The sequence below is a fragment of the Podarcis pityusensis genome (genome assembly GCF_964106645.2).
Source record: "Podarcis pityusensis genome assembly, chromosome: 4".
NCBI classification, from domain to species: domain Eukaryota; kingdom Metazoa; phylum Chordata; class Lepidosauria; order Squamata; family Lacertidae; genus Podarcis; species Podarcis pityusensis.
The window spans coordinates 97,892,469-97,916,437 of NC_138027.1; the positions used below are offsets into that span (position 1 = coordinate 97,892,469).

The 23,969-nt window shown below is 40.9% G+C and overlaps 1 protein-coding gene across 8 annotated transcripts in view; it reads left to right on the forward strand.

Annotated features, from left to right (window-relative positions):
* Positions 1-23,969, forward strand: part of DACH1 (dachshund family transcription factor 1) — a 343,180-nt gene that overhangs the window by 220,853 nt on the left and 98,358 nt on the right. For 3 of the 8 annotated variants that reach the window (XM_081003040.1, XM_081003041.1, XM_081003043.1), the window contains 4 exons: positions 9,655-9,827; positions 18,315-18,450; positions 19,188-19,259; positions 20,618-20,752. In XM_081003040.1, coding sequence (XP_080859166.1) covers positions 9,655-9,827; positions 18,315-18,450; positions 19,188-19,259; positions 20,618-20,752 — 516 coding nt within the window. Of the gene's footprint in view, positions 1-8,403; positions 8,560-9,654; positions 9,828-18,314; positions 18,451-19,187; positions 19,260-20,617; positions 20,753-23,969 lie in introns of all 8 variants that reach the window. The other 5 variants (XM_081003036.1, XM_081003037.1, XM_081003038.1 and 2 more) reach the window with 3 other exon arrangements.

Consider the following 23,969-nt stretch of genomic DNA (forward strand, 5'->3'; position numbering starts at 1 on the left):
TTTTAAAAAACCAAATTAATCACACTTTATTGAATATGTTGAAGCAAACCTAAAATTCATCTATTATTAAAAAATATTGTGCAACAAACACAAACTATATTTTATACATAAAGGACAAACTCATTTATTCATTAGGATAAAACACTTGGAGTTTGCATTTTGTAACTATGAAAGAAATGACATTTGCTACCTTTAGTATTTTGAATATTTAAACACACGTTCAGTACAAAACAGGCTGCTTGAAAAATTGTTCTAATAATATAATGTGTTATTGGTCCAGCAGATCATTCCTGGGCTTGCTTACTCCAACACAGACATTCCATATCACTTGCTGGATCAGGAATATGAGCACAAATCACATGAACACCCCATATGATCATTAGGATGTACATCAATGTACTTTGCACTGTTCTCTACAGGATATGAAGTGACATGTGCATTCCCACCCACGTTGTGGCAAAACTGGTGGGTACAAGTTAGTTCCATTTGAAGTTCCATTTCAGTGAGACTGAGCCCTGACTCAGGGCTTGTCATATGAGCTCTTGACCACCTGTCTTCCCTTAGGTATTCTGAATACCAGGTAGAACTGTGTGTCAGACTGGGACTGGGAAGACCTCTGTCCAAATTTTCACTATCTCAGTCTGGCGGAATGGTCTTGAGGGTGAAGTTCTCTCTGCTGACCCCTAAATAGCTAACTTTCTTGGGAGTTAGGTAGTAGTGAGCCCCACACATGCAGGTGGGATATTCTCCCGTAATCTGAATAGTGTTGGGTCTGTATGTTCTGTTGAAATAAATGGACATTGTGTTTTAGATTCAGGTGACCACACTTAACAATAATTTGAGTAGCCATTTCCCTGGCAAATCAGTTAGCTGGTGTTAACTAAACAACTCAGGATAAAAGACAGCTGAGGAGTATATATAGGACAACCTGGTCAATCTTTAAAGCTACTTGCTCTTAAAAGCTTGTAAAGCTTTCATAAGTGTCAACATACAATTATCACTCAATTATTTCTCATTGATGTGAGCATTTAAGTTGTCTTTGAAAAAAGTATGCTATAAATTGTGAGGGTTATTTTTTTGATGATACCTTCAGGTACTTCAATTTCCCTGCTAATGTATTTGTAGAAGTTCTGTTCTTTATACTTTGCAACCCTTTTTGTTTTTTTTATTCCTCTTAAGAGGATGAAGCATTTTATGAAGCTCTGAAGCTTGGCTAGGAAAAAAGGACTGTGGACTTTTAATTATTACTGATTGTCACTTGAGATAAAATTTATAGTGTGGGAAGCCACGTCTTAGCGGACTGTGACTCTATTGCATCATGCAGAGTTTTAGTTTACTTGTTAATAATTCACTGATAATAATCATCCACACAATGAAATTGTTGGAATGTAATGCTCAGCCATGTGTGGGGAACCTCTTTTAGCCCAAGGGGCACATCTTCTTGTAGGGAAATGTTTGGGGGCCACATGCCAATGGTGGGTGGGACCAGAGGAAAACGTAGGTGGAGCAAGTGATGTAATTCTTAACGTTGTGTCCAAACATAAATTTGAATTTTTTATACCTGCATATAAACACAGTGGGGCATGGGTGGCGCTGTGGGTTAAACCACAGAGCCTAGGACTTGCCGACCAAAAGGTCGGCGGTTCGAATCCCCGTGACGGGGTGAGCTCCCGTTGCTCGGTCCCTGCTCCTGCCAACCTAGCAGTTCGAAAGCACGTTAAAGTGCAAGTAGATAAATAGGTACCACTCCGGCGGGAAGGTAAACGGCGTTTCTGTGCGCTGCTCTGGTTCGCCAGAAGTGGCTTAGTCATGCTGGCCACATGACTCGGAAGCTGTACACCGGCTCCCTCGGCCAATAAAGCGAGATGAGCACCACAACCCCAGAGTCGGTCACGACTGGACCTAATGGTCAGGGGTCCCTTTACCCCTTTACCTTTATAAACACAGTGATGTGAACAAAATGCTCAAGGAGAGTACAGAGGAAAGCCAATGAAGCCTTTGACCTGGGGAGAGGAGATGTTGTCTCAGGACAGGGTGTGGCCTAAGGAGAGTTCAAAGAGAAGCCTGGAGGACAGATATAAGCCCTTAGGTCTGAGGTTTCCCAGCTCAGTGCTAAACTGTGGTTTTGCATTACATGAGCAAGCCTTTCGCTTGTGAGGTGTCTTCAACCACTCGGTCTCTGGTGTAGCTGTGAGGAGATTTGAAGCATTGCATTTCCAATTAACTGGGGCTTATTATTTTTGTCAAACCTGAAAGCTTGGCTAATCCTAAGTATGGTTTACTTGAGTCCTCTGGGTATAGGGCGGTATAATAATAATAATAATAATAATAATAATAATTTATTTGTACCCCACCCATCTGGCTGGGTTTCCCCAGCCGCTCTGGGCGGCTTCCACAGAGACAAAAATACACTAAAATGTCACACATTAAAAACTTCCATAATAATAATAATAACAGAGTCAGGATTGTAACCCACAGAGTCAATTTGGCAAGCTTCCCTAAGCCAGAGTTAAGCCTGACCACAGTTTGTCTGGATTTAGACTTAACACAGAAGTGGAACGAAAGGATCCCAATCTTCTCATGACCATGTGGAGGAAGAGTGCAGACGAATGAGCCCAAGTCTGGATCTAGACACGTCAAAGAAGCGATTCAGTTAAACGTGTTATAAACTCATACAGGGAAATCCAGTAGGGAAAGATGGGACTCCACAGCGCCATCTGGTGTCAAAGTGTTATATCCAGTGCTTTTTCTTCTAAAAAAATGTTGAGGGGTACTCTGATTTTGACTCATGAAAATCACCATTTTATAGTTCAAATTGGGGGGGGGGGAATACAGTAAATGGGCAAAAGTAGAAAGATTCACGAAATGTTTAGGGGTATGCATACCTCTGCGTATCTCCCCACCCCCCGAAGAAAGCACTGGTTATACCACATATACAACACATTTGAACACTTTTTCTTTACCAATCTAGCTGAGTTCCAAGTCTCATTCATGAGGCCAGTCTAATTTTTTAAAAATTTTGTAATAGGGGAGGGCAAGAAATTGCCTATAAAAAGGCCTCTGTGATTTGCAACCTGCCATTTTGAATGCATCCCACAGTGCATGGCAGTGCGTTGTGGTTTGACAAACCTGATAGTGAAACATCTGCCAATCTGCAATATATGGTTGGTGGGGTGCTTTTCGCTTGATGGGTCACAAGTTGTGGGTGCAATAGGTTCTGAAGGCGTCATGCCCTTTATGGAAAAGTAATACCAATGCTGTTGAAGTAATATTCTGTTCTCTTCGGAAGTATTTCCTTAATGCACCATTTCTAGTTTAATCATGCTCTGTATTAAGTAGAACCTTTCATCTGAAGATCTCAAGATGCTTTAGTGAGGTGTAGTCTCTCTTCCATATGGTAACTAATTTCAAACGGTTAAGCTTCATCACATAAAAGTAAAGTGCTACGCATATTCACATTTTGAGGAAGGAGAACCAAATGTTTGATTTGGATGATTATACTGAAGAAGATCCTTCATTTATTGAGGGACCAAAATGATTAACATTTAGCAGATGGAGTATAGGTATTTTCAGCATAGAATATAATCATACATAGACTATAGTAGGCCAAGGCAGCAGCCAAGGTTCAGTTCAGTTGTCTTTCAGATTTAGTTGAAATGCCTTGGTGGGGGGAAAATAGTGTTCATATAAAAATACAGAAGATGTATAAGGGCCAAGGGATACCTTATGAGGGAAAAATGAAGTTCCCTTGACTTCATTGGGACCTAAGTTCAGCCACCTTACTTCAGATCCAAGCCTATGTTAATTAGATTCCAAATGGTTAATGCCTGTAGAAAGATGCAGGTGGAGAATCAGATTAATTACAGATATCTCTGCAATTTAAATTATAACAACCTGAGAATAAGGCATAGGTGAGACGTCCTGGATAATCCCTTAGACAACGACTTGGACACTGAATTTGGCCCCGTTAATCACATTTTCTTTTCTTCCCAGACCAAAAACAAGGAACATTAGTGGGCAAAAATATTACAGGAAAAGGGAAAATAAGACAATACATCTTTTGTTGTTTCTCCAGTGATGGTCTTCTTTTAATTTAAAAAGCACACACATGTATTATATTTATTTAATTTTCAACTATTTACACGGAGCACAAATAGAGTAATATAGCCATGAGTTTTCCAAGCTGTTCAGTACTTGCTTGCTTTCTGACACCCATAGGATTTCAGAAAGTTTTCTTTTTCTTTCATTTTCTTCTTCATAACTAGGCTTGAAGCTTACATTTTCAAGTTTCCATCAGTGGCTGTCAACTCTTTGTAATAAGCTTAAGAGCTTGGACACCTGATATCCCTGGGTGCTGTAGGGCACCCTCTTAGAAGCTGTTTTCTTTATATTGAGAGGAAATTAGCTTTTAGAACCATAAATTAATTAAATTATGCAAAGTGTTCCAGCTTCAGCATATTTCCCCTCTCCCCTCCTTATAAAGAAAAAAAACACAAAGCGACAACATAAAAGTTTCACGCACACTCATGCAGTATTTTAATAATACCAGCCTGACAAAGCTGTATTATTTCAACCGTGCATTGGTGCAGAGCAAGAGGCTGCTTTCCTTGTAATCATGTGTACAAGATGACAGAACAGAAAATGACTAATTGTGTATTGGAACTGGGTGGAGTCTAGACACATATAAAAAAACATTGTGAAAATGTTTTTTTAAAAAAAGTTTTGGAAAAATATATTGAATTTGCCATAGCTCACCATCGCCATCTAGTGTCACATTTGTATAATGCACTTTACAACACATTTAACACATTTTATTTGCAGCTGCATAGCTGAGTCCCTGCTGTACATAATAACATTGGCTGTAATACATCATAGAACTAAGTATGCTTAAGCCCTCATTCATTCATTCATTCATTCATTTTGAATGTACTTAACTCTATATAGGATTGTGGTCCATTATATCCACTTTGGTGCAGTTTGAAATGCCATTGGGAAGGTAACTTAGAATGGAAGTTTGTTAGCCGCCATCTCAACTCTGAATGTTTTCCAAGAGTAAACTATTGAGATGGTTAGATAATCTGATAATTATGAAAGACCAATGATTTAATTAATTAATTAAAGGTGAGGTTTAGATGACCTTTTCTAAGAACCTGTAGGGGGAAAAAAGCTATCTTGTTTCTGGACAAAACAAAATTGCAAACATTTTGCACAGAAGCAAGTTTCATTCTTTGAGATTAAACACTGTGTGGTGGGTGGTGGTTGTGGTGGGGGAGGACAACAGAATGGTTGTCGCCTGTACATTAGCCCACCATCAACTATTTATTCTTGTTTAAGTACAATTCCTTGTCACCTAGCGCTACCAAGTGAATGCTTAAATACTAAGCTGCGTTTAAATGAGTAATGAATTTGAATGGTTTGTTTCATTTCTCTGTGATCCATTTGGTTTTTTGGTTTGATATGAATCCATGTGATTGAAAAATTATGAATTTTGAATTCCCCTCACCCCACTACTGATGACTCCAGAGCCAAATGTCTTCTTCTATAAAACAAGCGTTGCTAACCCTCCCTGTAAGTCCTTCGTTGGCACACCTAGGCAGGGGGCCCAGACCGTGAGCTTTCATCAAATAAAAAAAGTAAGTGTCTAGCCCTCCTAGAAAGAAAGTTGTGAAGTAAACTGTGCAGTTACCCTTCTAAATGATTTCTGTGAAAAAAAGGTGTCACCCTGGCTGCTGCCACTTGCTGGTGTTTTGGGCCAATGAGTAAAATCAGAGCTGTGATGGACAAGTGAGTTGTTTGATTGCCAGGGAACAGGAATCCCTGAGGTCTTGAAGAGCTGCTGTTTCCCCTCTTAACAGTTTTCCTACTCTTCTCAAATTTTCTAGTTCTTGGAATATCCATAGTTTTCCTTTCCCCCTAGCAACCAGGATGCATCTTTTCTGTTGGGTTCATCTGAGGTCAGGTAGTCAATAGAAGTTATTTTCTGCAATTACAATTATTTTGGATGCTTTTAAAGAACCCCTTCCCCTCAAAAGCAAATGTGAAAATTTTGCAGAGGCATAGGCATGTCTCCTGCTGTGAAGGAGCTAAAAGCCAAGCATTCATTAAGAATTCACTGTATACATGTCTGCTGAGAGATAGGTCTCTTCGTGTTTAATAGGAATTACTCCCAGGTAAGTGGGTACAAGATGGCAGCCTAGGCTTTGGTTTTATGGCTGACACTGGTGGCGGCAGCAGGGGGGTTCTTGTGCCCTTAGCAGATGTATGACAGGGAAAAATTCAACAGGTCAAACCTTTTCTAGTATGGCAATACAATTATGGAAAATGCTTTGCCATTACAATGCGCCCTCTAGTCCGGGACATTTGCTGTCCCCATATAAGCTGAACGTGTGCATGGTGACCTGTCAAGCACACAGATCTAGAATCCTGTCTCCAGACTTAGGTACTATTGTTGATCGTCTTCACAAGGTTTGGTGTTGTTTCACCAGCAAATACCGTATTTTTCTGTGTATAAGACTAGATTTTTTCCCTAAAAACAGTGTCCAAAATTTGGGTGCGTCATCTATGGGGGCCATATCCCCACATTTTCTTAAATCGGAGTCCCCCAGAATAGGCGGCATCTTATACATGGGGCGTCTTATGGATGGAAAAATACGGTATATAATATTAAGTTGCTTGTAGCTTGGGTTGGGATTTTATTTTAACTTTTATTTCACTGTGATTCGTGCACAGGAAATTTTTATCTTTGTCTGAATATGGTTAAGGCAAATGGCAAGTCAAAATAAAGTTGATGATGATAACTAGTGGCAAATTATAAATATTATAAGCATGATAACATAGACTGAAGAGGGCAGAGGAAACATGGTGCTTATGTGCTCCCTAATTTAGGTAACTAACCAAGGAAAAACAACTATGAATATTTAGTCTATAAACTTGGTCTAAGATCCTAACAATTTAATGCAATAGCTCTCAGGAAAAAACAAACAAACCTTGAATGTATTACAAAACATAAAGATAGATCTCATATTATGCTGATTCTACGTATGTGATTGCAGCTTTACACGGGTTGCAGAAAATAAAATAAAATGAATAAATTGGGGAAAACACTGGAAGGGCCATGCAAAATGTCACGGGAGTTCTTGTGCAACCTTCCGGGAACCTGGAAAGCAAGGCAGGGTGCTCTTTCTGTGGCAGGAAAACACATTGTGGAATGAGATTTTAAAGCACACACCCCTCACCTTGCTTTCCAGACTCTGGGAAGGTCAACAAGGGCTCCCAAGCAACCTTCCTAGACCCTGGAAGGTGGGGGGGGGGGAGCTATTGACCTTCTGGGGTGGCAAGGCCCACTCAGCACTGACTTCAGACAGGTAGAGATGGTCACATGGGGCCATTCCAGGGGTAATTCTGGCTTGCACTATTTTGCCTATACACACAGTAGCTAGGAATGTAACCCCCATGTAAGATGAGATCTACCTGTATTTAAAAGCATTTACAGTAGTTCTCTTAATAGTGTATACCGCTTCACAATGAACGTAGTTTTCTTTAACTAAACATACAATTAACAGTACCACATTTCATTTGATTTATCTCTCTAGTGCTGCAATCCTATGTACGCTTAGTTAAGGCTAACTCTCATTTAAGTCAGCAGAATGGTCTTCTTAGTAAAGATGCACAAGATTGTCGTGCAAGTTAAATTAAAACAGAACTAAATATTTTTCAGTTTATTGAATATCGGAGCAGCAATATTTCTTGCATGGTAAGGCTCCCATAATTAGAAGGCTTGAAGCAATTATTGTAGCACTTTCTATAGCAGACTGTAACGTATGTAGGAATGAGTTTATCACACACAAATACACGTATGCTGCCACTAAAGGCACTCATTTAAATGCATGTTATTTTAAAAGTGTGGCATAAACCCATCACCATCTTCTGAATTCCTTGCTGTTTACAAATTCTTTTCTAGTTGTGTTTATTAAGAGTTAAAAGGGGTAAGGGGTAAGAGTTGGTAAGATTTTCATTAAAAATAACAGATTGTTCCACCATGTGTAACTTTTCATAGATTACTTGGAGGTTAGTTGGTTGGCATCCATCTGTTTTGGGAGACAAAGAGTGTCCGTTCAGGGTAATGTCAAACCATTGGAGAGTTACAGCACCTAAAGAGATTTATATAACTTTTTATAGGATATACAATAACATTAACAACAACAAAAAACCTCCAGTAAGTTAAATTGAATTAGACTAGGATATACGTTAAAAATAAAATATTTCCAATTCTCCGCCCATGGATCTTCCAAAACTGATTTGACAATTGCAAAAGGAATTAACCTGATCTCCTTGGTTGCAAATTCAGAAGCTTCAATTTTGGAATTATCCTTCATCCCAATAATTTATATTCATTCCCCACAGGAAGCACTGATGGTTCTTGGGATAGAGAGAAACTTCAGTCTCCCCCAACCCAAGGATTGCAGGCCTCTGTTAACCACCCCAGCATGCCTGGACAGCATAACATTCCAGTTAATCATCCTCTTAACCCTCTCCAAAAGAACCACCTTCTGCCAAATGGTATGGCTTAACGTCTTTCCATGTTCATATTCAGACTTTCTCAAATTCCTATATTTTACATTAAAGCGTATACTTAAAAATCAACACCAACCCCCTCCCAGCAAACAAAAATTGTGATTTCATACAACGTAATAAAAAAGATGATGTTTCTTATGGGATCAGACTTTCGGAAATAACGAGTAACAAAAGGGGCAAATATTTTATTTAACACATTTCAGCGAGGGTTCGACTTGGTTACATAATAAGCAACAAACAACATCCTTCTTGCATGATGAGAGCTTTCACTGAAGGCTTAGATGTACATTATAGTCAGTTGGGTATTGCACTTTACCTCAACATATCTGTGATCTTCTTGAGAGCTGATTTAGGCATGCAGATAAATCATGTGGTACAGTATTGCCGGGACCATACCATTTATGACTGCAGTTTGAGGAATCCACATGTCAGTGCTTCCTCACATTCAATATAATTTATTTATCTGGAACTTTTTGTCCTGCTTTCCTCACAGAGTTTCCAAGGACTCCAAAGAGTGAATCATGATGCAGACACTATTCCTTCCATAAATTAAGAGTCAGTTTTCTCTAGTCTGCTTCTGGTGCTATTATACATTCATGTGTTTCTTCTTTAAGTGATTCTGCAGCCAACTTCATCTGCTGCTCAGTGTGTTCAGAGTTACACCCACACCCACACCCTTTATTTACCTGCTGGTGGGCATCAGGGCAGCTTCTGAAGCTATGGAAGTTGCCCACTCACCAGTATTGGGTCCTGGGAATTCTCACCAACCACTTGGTCAGCCAGCATGCCCTTAACTAATGTAGGAAAATTAAATTATGGGAACTGGATAGTATTTGGATTTGGACACGTGTAAATTACTGAACAGATCACATTCCTGCTATTTATTGAGCAGTCATAATAATAGTAATTTAAAACATGTTTCCTTGTTAGAAGAACATTTGTGAACATTCAACAAATTGAATGAAAATTTGTTGCTTGGTGAATAGTTAATTTGCCTTTGCTTCATGTTAAAAATGTTTGTGATACCCAGCACTTAAAAATCATAAATGTGTTTATTTTGCTTTATTTTGTTCCCCTTAGGCCTGGAGCTCCCTTTTATGATGATGCCCCACCCGCTCATTCCTGTCAGCCTGCCACCAGCATCTGTGACAATGGCAATGAGCCAGATGAACCACCTTAGCACAATTGCAAACATGGCAGCCGCAGCACAAGTGCAGAGTCCTCCCTCAAGAGTTGAAACGTCTGTTATTAAGGTGACACAGGTTTGGTTGTGGTTTTTTTTTTTTAAAGTACTGAGAGTAGCAATGATATCTTTGTTGACTGTTTTCCATTCTTAGACCTACGTTTCCTCAATCATAAAATAAGATTCTCTGACTGGAACAAATAATATTAGCTGGAGACATTCATTGAGTTCACATGCAAAAACACAATGCAGCCAATGTTAATTTAATTGTTCCCTCCTGTGGTTCCAGAGGGCAGCCTTTTTTCAGGGACAGCGCCACTTCCTGGTTGGAAGGCAGTGCCAACCTGATTTTATTACGCTGAGAAGCTCTGTACCACCCCAGGCTGGCCCTACCTTCCCTGAACCGGAATGGGCTTTGGACTGCTATATTTAGTGGGCTTTTTATTCTTTATTTTAATTTATTTTTAATTCATTTGTAGCCTTTTGTAAAACTTTCTTCCTGTCCTTCTCCATGAGGCCAAGATAGTATGAAAGCAGGTGGCCAAGGCCGTTCAGGCTCTTTAGCTTGGATTCCTTTATATCTCTGCCTCCTCTCGACCACTACCCAGATTGGACAGTCTCATTTTGTCTCCTCTCCAGCTGGGATCTTAGGGAAGGAAGGTATTTAGAGCATCTTTAAAGGCAGCAGTGGGGAAGACTGCATTTAATGGGGTTACAGTAGTTACGCCATAAGGGGAATTGTGATCACAGCAACCTTCTTGGGAAGGTCTTCTTTAGATGTGACCTGAAAGTTAACGCCCTTACTAGATGCTACCAACTCTTGTCCTGGGGGGTATGCAGGAGTATGCATACCCCTAAACATTTTGTGAATCTTTGTACTTTTGTCCATTTACTGTATTTATTTTTCCCAATTTGAACTATAAAATGGTGATTTTCTTGAGTCAAAATGAGAGTACCTGTTATGTTTACTAGGGGTTGCTCGTGCGCAAGCAGGGCAAACCTCTCCCTGGCTGGCTGCTAATGTAAACTTTATCTGTCCGGAGAGCCACTCGCCCGTGGCCGCCTCAATCGCTGGCAGAATCCGTGAGTGGGCGTTTCTTAAACTTCTTCCAGCAAAGAAGCTCTTTGACGCCTAGTCTCCGCCTACCCTCTCTGCGCGAAAGCCTTCTGCGCAGGGAGGGCGTGGGCAGCGGAGGACCCCTACTCTCCCCGCTGGTCCCAGGCAAGGAGTCATGGGACCGCCTTGCCACTTCCCCCACCTGCCCCCCTTCTCCACTGGTGCTACGCTGATTCTCTTCCCCAGAAGATGGGCTGCTTCTCCCGATCCCTGGACGCTCTCTGGAATCCCTCTGGCTTTTGCTCTCCCCCTCCAGTACTGATGGCAGTTCCCTGACAGTACCCCAAACACTTTTTTAGAAAAGAAGCACTGCTGTGACTTATATAAATTCATTAATGGAATTTATAGATTGCTGTTCCCAGGGGATAGGGGTATTATATTAATTGCAGCTCACCCAGTTAAACTAAAAATAATTCCTGTTTTTCTCTGTTCACCCTGAGCCTGTTCTCAAAGTTAATTTGGATTTGAAATATCCAAATTTACCCCGGACATGAAAGCATGTAGGGGAACTCTGGAACTGAAGAATAGCTAGAGAGAATGCATGTATTGTATCCACAAGGCAGTCAAAATCTGGATTTGTTTGAAGGTACAGAATGTAATGGAATTGGTTTTGGCCAATGTTTTGCACCAAACTGTGCCATCAGCAGCAGGTGGGAAGCAGATGCGTGATCCTCAGTACGGCAGTTTAAAGCAATTATTCTGCTCTTTGTCCTGAACTTAAAATGGAACACGTGAAAACTGAAATTGTCCAAAGCATCTCTCTCTCTCTTTCTGTCAGATGCTAGATTATGAGATTCGTAAAATGACAAGCCCCTAATTTGTCTCAGTAGGGAAGTTGATATGGAGAGCCCTGCCAGCTTAGATCTGTTCTTGACCTTTCCCCACAATTCACCAAGTTCTCCTGAGCCTGTTTTGTTATCTTAAACTTGTAAAGCTTCAGATGCCACTCCACTCTTAAGCAGTGCTTCATTTCCCAGAGATAAGAAGCTGGTATATTTTTAACTCTTTCAAAATAATGAAATGAATGTTGCAATAAAATCCCTCCGTTTAGAATAAAATAGGAAGAGCAATAAGGTGTCTGTGTGAACGGGATACAAGTGGTTGATATTATATGCCACCTGATGTCTGTGTCCCTTCTGAAATGAGATGTGCATTAGATACCCTTTTTGTAATTGAATGTTGTGATCTGTGAGTTGGAAGAATAAGATCTCAGGAACGAGCAGGGACAACAGACTGTGACAACAGTAAATCGCAGTGAGTGTGACAGCTGTGACCTGAGAATGCTTTAGGCAGGAGATGCCTTTCATCACCTGCCCATGGCTTCAGAAAGCCAAGCTTGTTAGCAGCCTCAGCTTTCCTCAAACAGAAATGTGTGCAAACTCCATAAAGCCACATTAAAATAAACGTTATACTTTAGGGCTGATGGCAGTGTTTGTGGTTACGTCAAGAAGACAGCCATTAAGCAATATCGTAATCTACTCTACATCCATGAAATATACATTGACATATCAAATTGTAATAGAACAGATAAAAAATGCCTAGCACAGTGCTACATTGTTTATTTGACTGGCTTGTGCATTTTTGAAATATAGTAAATTTGGGGGTGGGACAGAGTGCTGTTTCCATAGGCATATTCAATGAGAATACATTGCCTTTACACAACAGAAAATTTATCCCAACTAGTTGCCTCAAACAATGGGATATGTGTTTGTTTCTCTAATATACATAATATACAAGTTCCTTCTGTGCCTGACATTGTTTTATTTTGGAAGGATTGCTTCACACATTATGTTTAGCATATGTTTTCTTAAAAATGGAATGCACGCATCAGACATAGGTGTGTAATTGTTAATACACTAGGTATACAAATGGGGCAGTCAGAATTAACCACAGGATTTTGCTTAGGTACTTGCGATGGCAAGGGCTCCTTGCTATGTAATACGTGAAGTGCCACTTAAGGTAGCATTCTGGGTACTTTGTTTGTTGGCATCTGTCTGTCTTGAGAGACAATGGAGTATGCCTCCGGGGGTGAAGTCAAACCACTGGAGAATCACAGTGCCTGTTGTGGCTGCACAGACTGGTAACTCGTAACTGCTGCCTCTCGCATTGTTTTTGCTGTGTTAGGAGCACCAAAGTAAACTCTCTGGGGTGCAAGCCTGGGCAGTGTGTATGGAGCAATGTGTTTGGCACCAGCTTGGCTGCAGGACGTGCTGGATGGAGGCGTACAAGGCACCATCCAACTTGAAATGCGCTTTCTGATATGACACGGAAGCTCAGTTACTCAACAACAAGACGAAGAAACTGGAAAACACAATGGTTTGCGTAACCATAAACAGTTGGTCGGATCCAGACCAACAAATCCTAGTCATGGGCTGCTCCAACTACCTCCCCCCGCCCCCCGACTACTGAGCTATAAACCATAGCTATATCAGAGTTGTATCAGACTAAGGTCAGTTTCAGCACTGTTTGTGGGAGCCTTAATCAGGTGTGCCTGTCCAGTGGCTCATGCTGTTATTATGTGTCAGGGAACTGACATCGGAGCCTGAGGCGGAGGGAAGGCTCTCAAATGATGCTGGAGAAGGGCCAAGCAGGGAGAGAGGCAGTTCAGCAGAGGGGGAAGCAAATCAACGTTACACCAGGGATAAAGGGGGGCAGATGGGGGAATCGGCGAGAGGGCTCCAGGACTCTTCACTGGACACCAGCGGGGAGAGCACGGGTCCTCCGCTACCCACGCCCTCCCTGCGCAGAAGACTTCCACGCAGGAAGAGTAGGAGGAGACTGGGCGTCAAACAACTTTTATGTTGGAAGAGGTTTAAGAAACGCCCACTGACGGATTCTGCTAGCGACTGAGGCAGCCACGAATTGAAGGGCTGTCCAGACAGAAAGGTTTAACAAGGCAACATAGCCAGGAGAGGCGGCAACTTACGCACGAGCAACCCCATACCCATTATATTATGTAACACAACATTGGAGGGAAAATAGTGTGGGTGATTTGACCAGGAGTGTAATACTGGCTTCTGGCCCAATCATCCACAATACTTTTCCTTCATTATAATGATGCTTGCAGAATCAGATGCATGCTTACGTAGTGCTTTGTTCATTGAAAAATGGAGATCCTTTTTCCCCCCAGGGGACACTGCTAATTACCCTACCAAGCACCACCATACTTTCTCACCAATGACTATATTGGTTTTGTTTGGGGAGTCACTGTTTCCCAAGGCTCAGGAGTTGATTTTTGAGACTTTATTGTCAGAAGATTCTTCTAAAATGTAAGAGACCTAAAGACATTCTTTCCTGGTAAAGAAATAAGTTGCAGAAGAATTGGCAAATGGCTTTTAATAGCTGACATGTACTGTTTAATATATTACCTTTATTCTCCTCCAGTAGTTAATGGTAGACTGCGGGAGACCAGAGCCATTGATTTTGTTACAGGTGCCAACATAGATTCGTCTGGTGTGTGTTGACTTTAGGAAGCCTTTCTAAAAGTATTAAATATAAAAGAAAGCTAAGCTAAGCAAACATTAACAAGACATTCTATGTTATTAAATCATTATACAATTATAGAACTGTAAAATTGCATGAAACAATATGTTATGGTTTGTTGTAAGCCATGAGTTCTATAATTTTGCAAGTGACCTTCTATTTCTTTCTTTTTTTTACTGAAGCTTATGAATTAATTTAAAATATCCTTATGAGTTCAGTAACTGCCTTCGTTCTGCACTGCTTCCCAAAGTATTTTCCACACTGTCTCAAATGTCCTCTTATTCACATTTTTTTCTTGACATGGATACTGTAGAGCAGTATATTGGGGAATCTTTGGCAACTGGCCCTGCCAGGCCTCAGAAATTGGTGCACCAGACTGTTCGTGGCAAATCACACCCACATTTCCCAACACCTGAGGCATAGGCATAGGTATGAGGTATGCCAGGTGTGCCCAGGCACACCCTAATGTCTCTTTTAAAAAGGGAAAGTGTCTGTAGCCTCCGTGAATGTTTTTGAACTGGCAATGTGAAGGACACCTAGTGTTTGGAAAAGCAGTCAGAACACAGCAGTGCCCTCTTGGCCAGGGGTCAGCAAACTTTTTCAGCAGGGGGCCGGTCCACTGTCCCTCAGACCTTGTGGGGGGCCGGACTGTATTTTGGAAAAGAAGAAGAAGAATGAATTCCTGTGCCCCACAAATAACCCAGAGATGCATTTTAAATAAAAGCACACATTCTACTCATGTAAAAACATGCTGATTCCCGGACCGTCCGTGGGCCGGATTGAGAAGGCGATTGGGCTGCATCCGGCCCCCGGGCCTTAGTTTGTCTACCCATGTTCTTGGCTGTATCTGTTTTGTGTGTGCTGCAGCAGCACCGGCAGCAGTGGAAAGTATGTTATTTTGGTGCGCACAGCATGTGTATTTGTGTTTGCTCTCAGTCGCTGCCATTGTGGAGGAGGTCAGCCTGGGGGGGGCGGGAATCGGGTTTGCCTTGGGGGTGACTCAAAAGCCATAAAGCATAAGTAGTGACCAGGGGACATGTGTGTGGAGATGGGCTTCTGGGCTGGGATATTTCAGAGTCTGTTCCTGTGTCTCCACCTCTTCTTTTTATCCCCTCCCCTTCTTTGTGTGCATGCATGTGTTTTAGTTTAAACTTAAATTCCTGGGTGCACATCTGCTGTGCCCACCTATGTCCTGACATCATATATGAGATCAGGCATGGGAAACTTCCAAATTTTGGAATAAAAATATTGGTGCTTTTTAACTTTGGTGCCTTTTTCTGTCTTTCCGCACATAGCAGCAGAAAAGGCACTGAATTAAAAAGGCAGCAAATGTTTGATACAACAGGAGAATCAGGAGAACACTCAGTGAATTCGAGCTGGCCAATGCAAATGATCTCCCTCTGTAAGGGCTTTCTGTAAGCACCGATTAGTTGCACTGTGGAATTTCGTTTATTGCATGTTTTAATTTTTGTAAGCCGCTTTGAGACCCAAATGTGGTGAAAAGCAGAGGAGATTGTGTTGGTGATGATTATGACGACAACAGTCTTGGATCACAAGTATCCCCCAAGCTATGCAACTTTTCCTTCAAGGGAAATGCAACCCATCCAGGATGGGCACCAAACAAGCATGGTCCTGTGTCCCAAAATTTGTAAGCCTTAGACCAGGGGTGTCAAACTCAAATTCATCGGGGGCCGCATCAGCAGTTTGGGCCGCTAGAGGGCAGACGTTCTCTGGCTTGTAGGCTGCCGCGCATGCGCTGAAGAGGCGGCTTTCTTGTGTCAAAAAAAAAAAGCGAGAATAAAAGGTGAAGGCTGGCGGCCGGCGGCGACTACACGGGCCACATGACGAGGTCTGGCGGGCCGGATTCGGCCTGCGGGCCTTGTGTTTGACACCCGTGCCTTTGACTAACAGTCAGTCAGTCTTTAAGATCACTTGGAAGTGAAAGGTAAGGCACTTGTGGCTTTTCTTACCAGTTTGCCAAACTCTTGTGATACACCCTTCCCCACTTGCAATAGCAGCGGGACTCTGTCCCGTATAGCAGGCAGGCGTCAGGTGGCTTACAGGACCAGAGGAAAAACAGATCATCAAAGCCGCCATTCATTAGAGAACTCTTGGTTATAATCTAGTAGCAACGCTACCCAAAGCAAATTCAGCAAGTCAGATGAATCTGTCGGAAGGATTTACAGAGGGATTGCTTAGCAGTCAAAGGTTATTGTGTTTTAGATTTTTTCAAAACTTTCCCCACCATTTGGTCTACTTGGAATTTTTAAAAATGTAAATAGCACAGGACTGGAAGAAATCAGAAGCACTGGAAATAGAATTTAATGGATACCATAATTTTCCACAATGCAGGTCCCTAGGTCCATGTATCTAGGCCCATTTGTTATATCTGTGCAAAAGTTATATCTGTGCAAAAGTTATGTGTGATAAACTAATTGACTAAATTTTTATTCCTTTTTTCTTTTTGCTATATATTTTTTCTTTTTATTCTCTCTCTCTCTCTAAATATATATATAATTCCAGTTCTTTAAAAATGTAAAGTCAATATTTTACTAAATCCACCCTTTTCCTCATAATTTCCCACAAGAATGACAGTTTTTGCTGTTTTGATAAAGACAGAAAACTGAGAGAGATTGCATATTATTGATTGGAGGAATTATGGGGCAAGAGTATGAAAAAGAGACTTGAGGAATTAAATTAATTAGACTCTTACCTATGCTCAGTTCACTTGCATTTCTATTAAGGTTAAAGGGTGTTTCACAAATGAACTGATAAGCTGAGTTTACAAAGCGCTCTCTCGTAGACTTCCTCCTGGTTCATCTTATTATATGACAATAATAAAACTCATTATCTCCTTTGTTTCAGTCATAATTGTGTTGTGTTGCCCTATACATTTATTCTGCTGTCTCCATATTATAATTTGTTCTATAAAGGCATACATAAATATGATAAACAAATTAAACTCTTAAAATAAATTAATTTTCTATGCAACGCTATTCAAATCTTATATGCTCACTGGATTTCACTTTAATGAAGCCCTTCAGAACACAGCAATCCAAACAGTAAAATTGCCTGGGTTCTTCAAGCATCAGCACTGTAATCCTAAATTTAGCTGTTGAGATCCCGGACAAAAAGGCACTGTGAAAAACAAAATAAATAAGAATCTATGCTAACGTGGTCAATTTTCCTGTTGCGTTTTTAAAAAATAAAAGAAAGCAAACAAGTAGAATATACTTAAATTCCTCTCATTGGCCTGATTCTGGTCACATGACAATGAGGTGCTAAAGACCATGCAAAACTCTGCACCTTGTTTTTTGCACGTGTAGCATGCATTGGGGTTGTATAAATGGGGGTATTAGTTTAAAATTAAAATTCTGTCGGGTAATTCTGAGTGCTTCTTCATTTTCTAGAAGCATGCTCAGTTAACTTTGCCACGTCATATACCCAAAGAGCTGTTAGATATGAGCCTTTGTTGTAACCCTCACACAGACTAATCTAGAGTGGTCCAGCCATGGACAGATTACATCTCCAGTACTTGTCGATTTCTTTGAGGGGTGAGGATCGAAATGCCCATTATTCAGATTACAGTGGTACCTCAGGTTAAGTACTTAATTCATTCCGGAGGTCCGTACCTAACCTGAAACTGTTCTTAACCTGAAGCACCACTTTAGCTAATGGGGCCTCCTGCTGCTGCTGCGCCGCTGGAGCACGATTTCTGTTCTCATCCTGAAGCAAAGTTCTTAACCCGAGGTAATATTTCTGGGTTAGTGGAGTCTGTAACCTGAAGCGTATGTAACCTGAGGTACCACTGTACGTTCAGTTTGTGATCTGTGAGTGTGAAATGGCTATGGAAGAAAGCTTGCCTGTGTTTGATAGTTCTAATGGGTACAAGACATGAAGGTTCTGAAAATTAAGATTGCTTTACATGGATTTTTGTTTGTATTTTCTGTTATGCAGGAACGAGTTCCAGACAGCCCTTCCCCTGCTCCATCCCTTGAAGAAGGCCGAAGGCCTGGTAGCCACCCATCCTCTCATCGTAGCAGCAGTGTATCCAGTTCCCCTGCCAGAACTGAAAGTTCTTCAGACAGAATCCGTAAGTTATGTTGTGTCTTCTTTTCCCACTTAAAATGGCCAAGCTGGCTTTAGGTGTTTCGATTTTGCCAACAAAAACTACCTCTCAGTATTCTATCCCCCAGTGTGCTGCATCAGGTGGTATGATGCTGCCATTTGCAGAACCAATGGAAACTGGTGACATAGGGGATTAAACATGGAGGTGTGAAGTATAGAAATGTTTCACAAATAATCAACATTCACTTCTCAAACATGCCCAGTTTACAATACGCTAAGTTAGAGATGGAAAACCTATTTCCCAGTGGGGTCCCCATAACCCCAGTAGAAAGCTGTTGGGCCTCATTCCACTAGTGGGTGGGGTTTAATATGCACACACACACACACACACACACACACACACGCACACACACACACACACACACACACACACACACACACACAGAGCTATTTCCCACGGAGACAGGGCAATATATTTAATTCACAGTAACTCCACTTAAATTTCACCTTCCGTTTTCTTCATATCCTTCTTTTTTTGTACAAAATTTATTAAAACGTCAACATCCTTTATCTTTTCTAACTGCAAAAGGCAAAATCATCATCATCATCTCAGCAGAAGATGCAAATGATACCAATTCAGAGCTGCAACCTCCTTACATCTATTTAAAATACCAGACTTGAAGATGCAATTGCATCCTGAATTGTATGCATGAAGTTGGAAAAATGCATAAAACGCATGGATGACTTTTCACATATTTTCAGGGAACACCAGTCTGCTGAGACAGTTCGCCCTCTGCTTTGATCTTCTTGCTGCAGATCTTCTTACACAGGAAGGTGATGCAGTCTCACACTTTGCCCAACATTAAAGCCCCTTTGCCTCCTTGCTGAACAGCTGATGGGGGACTGAGAGGGCTGGATGAAATCTGGCTGTGGGCTGAATCTGGCTGCTGGTAAGGGGTTTTCCGCCCTTGCACTAAGCCAAACAAAATATAGCAGTCATAGTATAGGCTACCAAGTGTTTGAAAATACTCTCCCGATTTGTTCATCCCCAGGTAAACCACAAGAAACCAGAAGATTTATCTAGTGCTTGGTGGGTTTCCATATATGTTCAGAGGTGTGCTTAGCAGGTCACAACTTGCGTAAACGTGGGCTAGAACAATTTTAAAGAAACTTTAATACACACTTATATCTTATTGCTGTTATGTTTTACTGCCTTGAAGGAGGCAGTGATTTTGACCGCTACTGCCCAGTTGCAAATGCCATCTTTTGAGGGAAAATGTTGAGGAAGTTTGTGGTGACACAACTGTGAGCACTCCTCCCATGTAACTGATTATCTTGACCTATTTCAGTTCGGGTTCAGACCTGGGTATGGGACTTAATCGGCTTGATCACCCTTATGGATGACCTTTATTGAGAGACCTTTATTCTTACTTTATCTCTCAGTGACTTCTGATATCATTGACCATGCTCCTGAACGACTTGATGTACTGTTTTACGGTGGTTCTGATCCTATCTTCAGGGTCAGTCTCAGAAATAGTGTTGTTGTTTTTTTAAATAATTTTTATTAACAGACCAATCAAATCAAATCAAATCACATAAATTCCGAATTACAGAGCCTAATTTTAAATTTTTGTTGGGGGTACCCATATTTCAAGTTCCGAAAGGGATCCAATCCTCTTGTTGCTGCTGCTTTAAAAGTCCACAAATCTGTCCAAATAATGTTCACAGTTCTGTCCAATCCTTTCTTGCTGTTTTCCACATCTCTTCTAGTTATTTTCATATATTTTTCCTTTCTCTTTGTCTTTGTGGCCTCTGATAGTCTCCATAAGCGGGTTGAAACAAATTTGTATTCCTGTGTGGATTTTTCCGTTAGTCAGTCTCAGAGATAGTGTTGGGTGACTATTTTTCAGCCCACTGTCAGTAATGTTGTGGGGTGCTTCAGGGTATCATGGTATGGAATTGAAGCTTGCATTATGGCAAGAGAGAGGTGTTGTGGCTGAGTCCTGATAATTGGTCAGTGGCCTGCTTTGGATGGGGTCCTGCTGTCCCTGAAAGAGGAGGTTCTTAGTCTGGGGGTGTTCCTGGAACTCATAAATAGGCAGAAACTATGTTGTTTGACAAAGCTATTGTGAAATTTACTAGGAGTAATATGTTTCTTTTCGGTTTTTGTTTTATCTGTTTGGTGCTAGCAGCTGTCCATCAGAACGGCTTGTCCATGAACCAGATGTTGATGGGCTTATCACCGAATGTCCTACCTGGTCCTAAAGAAGGTGACCTGGCTGGCCACGATAGCGGACATGATTCTAAAAGAATGCACATGGAGAAAGGTAGGCCTTTGTTTTAACTTGCTGTCCTGTTGCTTAAAAGGAACAAATATTCCACTCCAGGCATCGTTAATACTAGTGATGCTGGTTCTTTGTGTTAATCCTGCTGTTGTTGGTGCTCAAGTGAAAGCACTGATGGAGGGGGAAAGCCAGCTTCCTGTCTCTCCTAGAAGATAACATAATTCCTTTTGTGTGTGGGTGTACATGCTCGTGTAGTACATTAATTATTTTAATAGGGTAAAAATTAAATTGTTGAAATTATTTAATAATGGCACCATAAAGAGGAGGAAAATGATTTAAATCTCTCAATAAAATGCAGATGTGAAAAATGTAGCCCTTATCTGTTCCATTTCTTAGTGCCTGTTCTTTAGAAATATTTTATTAAGAAATTATTTTATATAATTGCTGTGTGTCTGTAGTTGATCAAAGAAACAGTCGCTTAAAGTCAACCACTATGAGATAACTGTTGATGGCCATGTGTGTGGAAGGAAGAGAGACTAAATTACTTAGCTCCTGCAACTGTTAATAGTGTAAAATGAGACTGGCGGATATCATGTAATTTATTTTAAATTTAATCAGCCATCTGACTGAAAGTGTATGAGCTAGATTAATGTCTATTAGTATTTCTATTGATTAGTGTGCCATCCTCATTTGGTTTATATAGACTTGTTCAGTACCTTCCTTCGGCACAGGAAACATTAACCAATATTATTATTATTATTTAAATTAGACAAATACAGACTATGATTTTGTGTACCTGATATATAGATACATAGCAACCTCTGTGGAACTGAAGGATAATGAGATAATAGAGGCTCAACTCAAAGGCGACAGCTTGGTGGCAATGCTGGATGAAGCCATAACAGCAAGTGCTATAGTACATCTGCATGGAATTGCTGCAGTAGTAAAGATTTTAAAAGAGGACATATTTTTTGTGGTATCGTTTTAATAGATACAAAAGGTTCCCAGCTCTGTCCTGTGCAACTACTGTGAGATATGGGAAGTGAATTAAAATCTGGACACTTCCATCCTGGACAGGTGGCATCTTTAATAAGATTACACTAAAAATTAATGAGAACAACATTTCTTTTATACAAATCATTAATTTCGGTTCATTGCGCACACAACCTGTTATGGCTTCTTGCATGTGCCCCACTTAGACCCTCCAAACAATATCCATGCTGAGAGTGCAATAGGAACAGACCTGTTTTTGAATTTTTAGGGACTCTCTCTCTCTCTCTCTCTCTCTCTCTCTCCATGCCCCTCCTGCAGCCTGTTCAAGTTTTTGGTATAAATGTGCACGCATGCCATCTTCTTAAATTTCAGTAGACTCCCTGTGAAACAGTTGGAAATTCTGCATTATTTCCATTAAAAATGGAACTTGTTAATGGTTCTTAAAAGTGTCCCAAATGTACATCATTTTTCAGTAATGAGCTTAACTAGATGAAATTGCTGAGAGTTCTTTTTCTTCTGCAGTAATTGTTTAGGTCACAGCCTTCTTTTGTCCCCCTTCCCTCATGCAAACACCCCCATTCACTTCCTCTCTCTTTCTGGCTACTGGATTAGTTGTAAATATTCATGGGTTATCTAGATTTATAGGGTATACTAAATTAAAAATTGTTTTCTGTCATGACTGCATTTATCAAATCTCCTGAGCCAGCCCTGCAACTTTTAGGCCGGGCTTACCTGTATTAAAACAAGCAATTTCACTTAGATATTTGCGGAGATAGTAATTATCTGTTTGCATCATTATGGACCTGCAGTTCAGATATGCAATTTTGTTTCTGACCACCTTTAATCATTCAAAATCATTAATCATTATTACAAGTGGAGAAACAAATGCAAACGAAAGAGATTCAGGCATTTATATTCTTAGGATGGAAAATGCCTTGTTTGCATCCCTTTTCAATTTTTTTTAAAATAAAAAAATCATGGAATTTTTGAGCCTTAGTCATTAAGCGTTTGTGTTTTCTTCGAAGACATATTTGTGCTAATCCATCAATCAGAGCTGAAATGACTTTTAATAATTACAACCGTGAGATGTTTCGAAACCTTCTCTTGAAGTTGCCTCTCTCCTACACATCTTCTCCTCCTCCTTTTTAATTCAAGTGTTCTTAAATTTCAGAAAAAAGGACAATTTATAATCTGCAGTATGTTAAAAAAAATTGCTTAAGACAGTAGGCATATTAGTGAAATATAGTTCAGGAGAAAAGTATTCTATTATCACCTTCACGTCTTCTGAAGTAGGGAAGGTTTTTACTGATTTGAATGATTTTACTAAAAGGTTTTTTCCCCTCCTTTACATTTAAAATTGTTATTATCCAGTCACACTGAGTCAAAGATACCTGTGGATTTTAACCAGGTAAATAGATTGCTTACAGAAGTGTATTTGTTTCAAAAAAAATTTGTTGGTCGATTCCTCTGCAATTAAATCTTAAGTATATCTCACTTGATTTTCAACCAGTTCTAGCCTGTTGCTCTTATGTACCTGTGACAGATCTCCAAGCTGAGCTGCCCCTGTCATTAGAAAGCATGATGTAAGCATCTCGGGGGAAGATTTTGAGATATGATTGCGGAGCAAGCTGCCAAGTCATATTATCACATAGCTCACCACCATAAGGAGCAGAATCATTTGCTGGGATTCTCGGCCTTCGGTAGTGGCTGGTTTGGGCCGCGCAAGTGGGGCCGTGTTGCTCTCCTGACCTGGCTTCCCAATGCCCCACATCAAGAGGGGGAGCGGCAAGGCAGTCGGGAGCTAAGAATGGTGCAAGTACAGTAGGGAAGCCAATCCAGCATTTCCAGCACTGAGCCCTCACCATGCTGAGCTCCCCACTGACTTGCCTCCTCCTTCTCAATAACTCACTGCGTTCCACAGCCTTGTGAAATCAGAACAACACAACCCCATGTGGAACCCCCCCCCCCGGCTGCTACCATCCGGCTCGGCCCAAGGATACCTTGGTATAAATGTCCTGCAACTAAGTTGTGTAATCAATTGTAGTTGCTGGGATAGTCTTTTAAGAGTTTTATGCATTGCTCCGTGCATTAGAAATGCAATTTATAGTCCTTACGTTATGTGGCGCTGTCTAAACCACAGAGCCTAGGGCTTGCCGATCGGAAGGTCGGCGGATCAAATCCCCACGATGGAGTGAGCTCCCGTTGTTTGGTCCCAGCTCCAGCCCACCTAACAGTTCGAAAGCACGTCAAAGTGCAAGTAGATAGA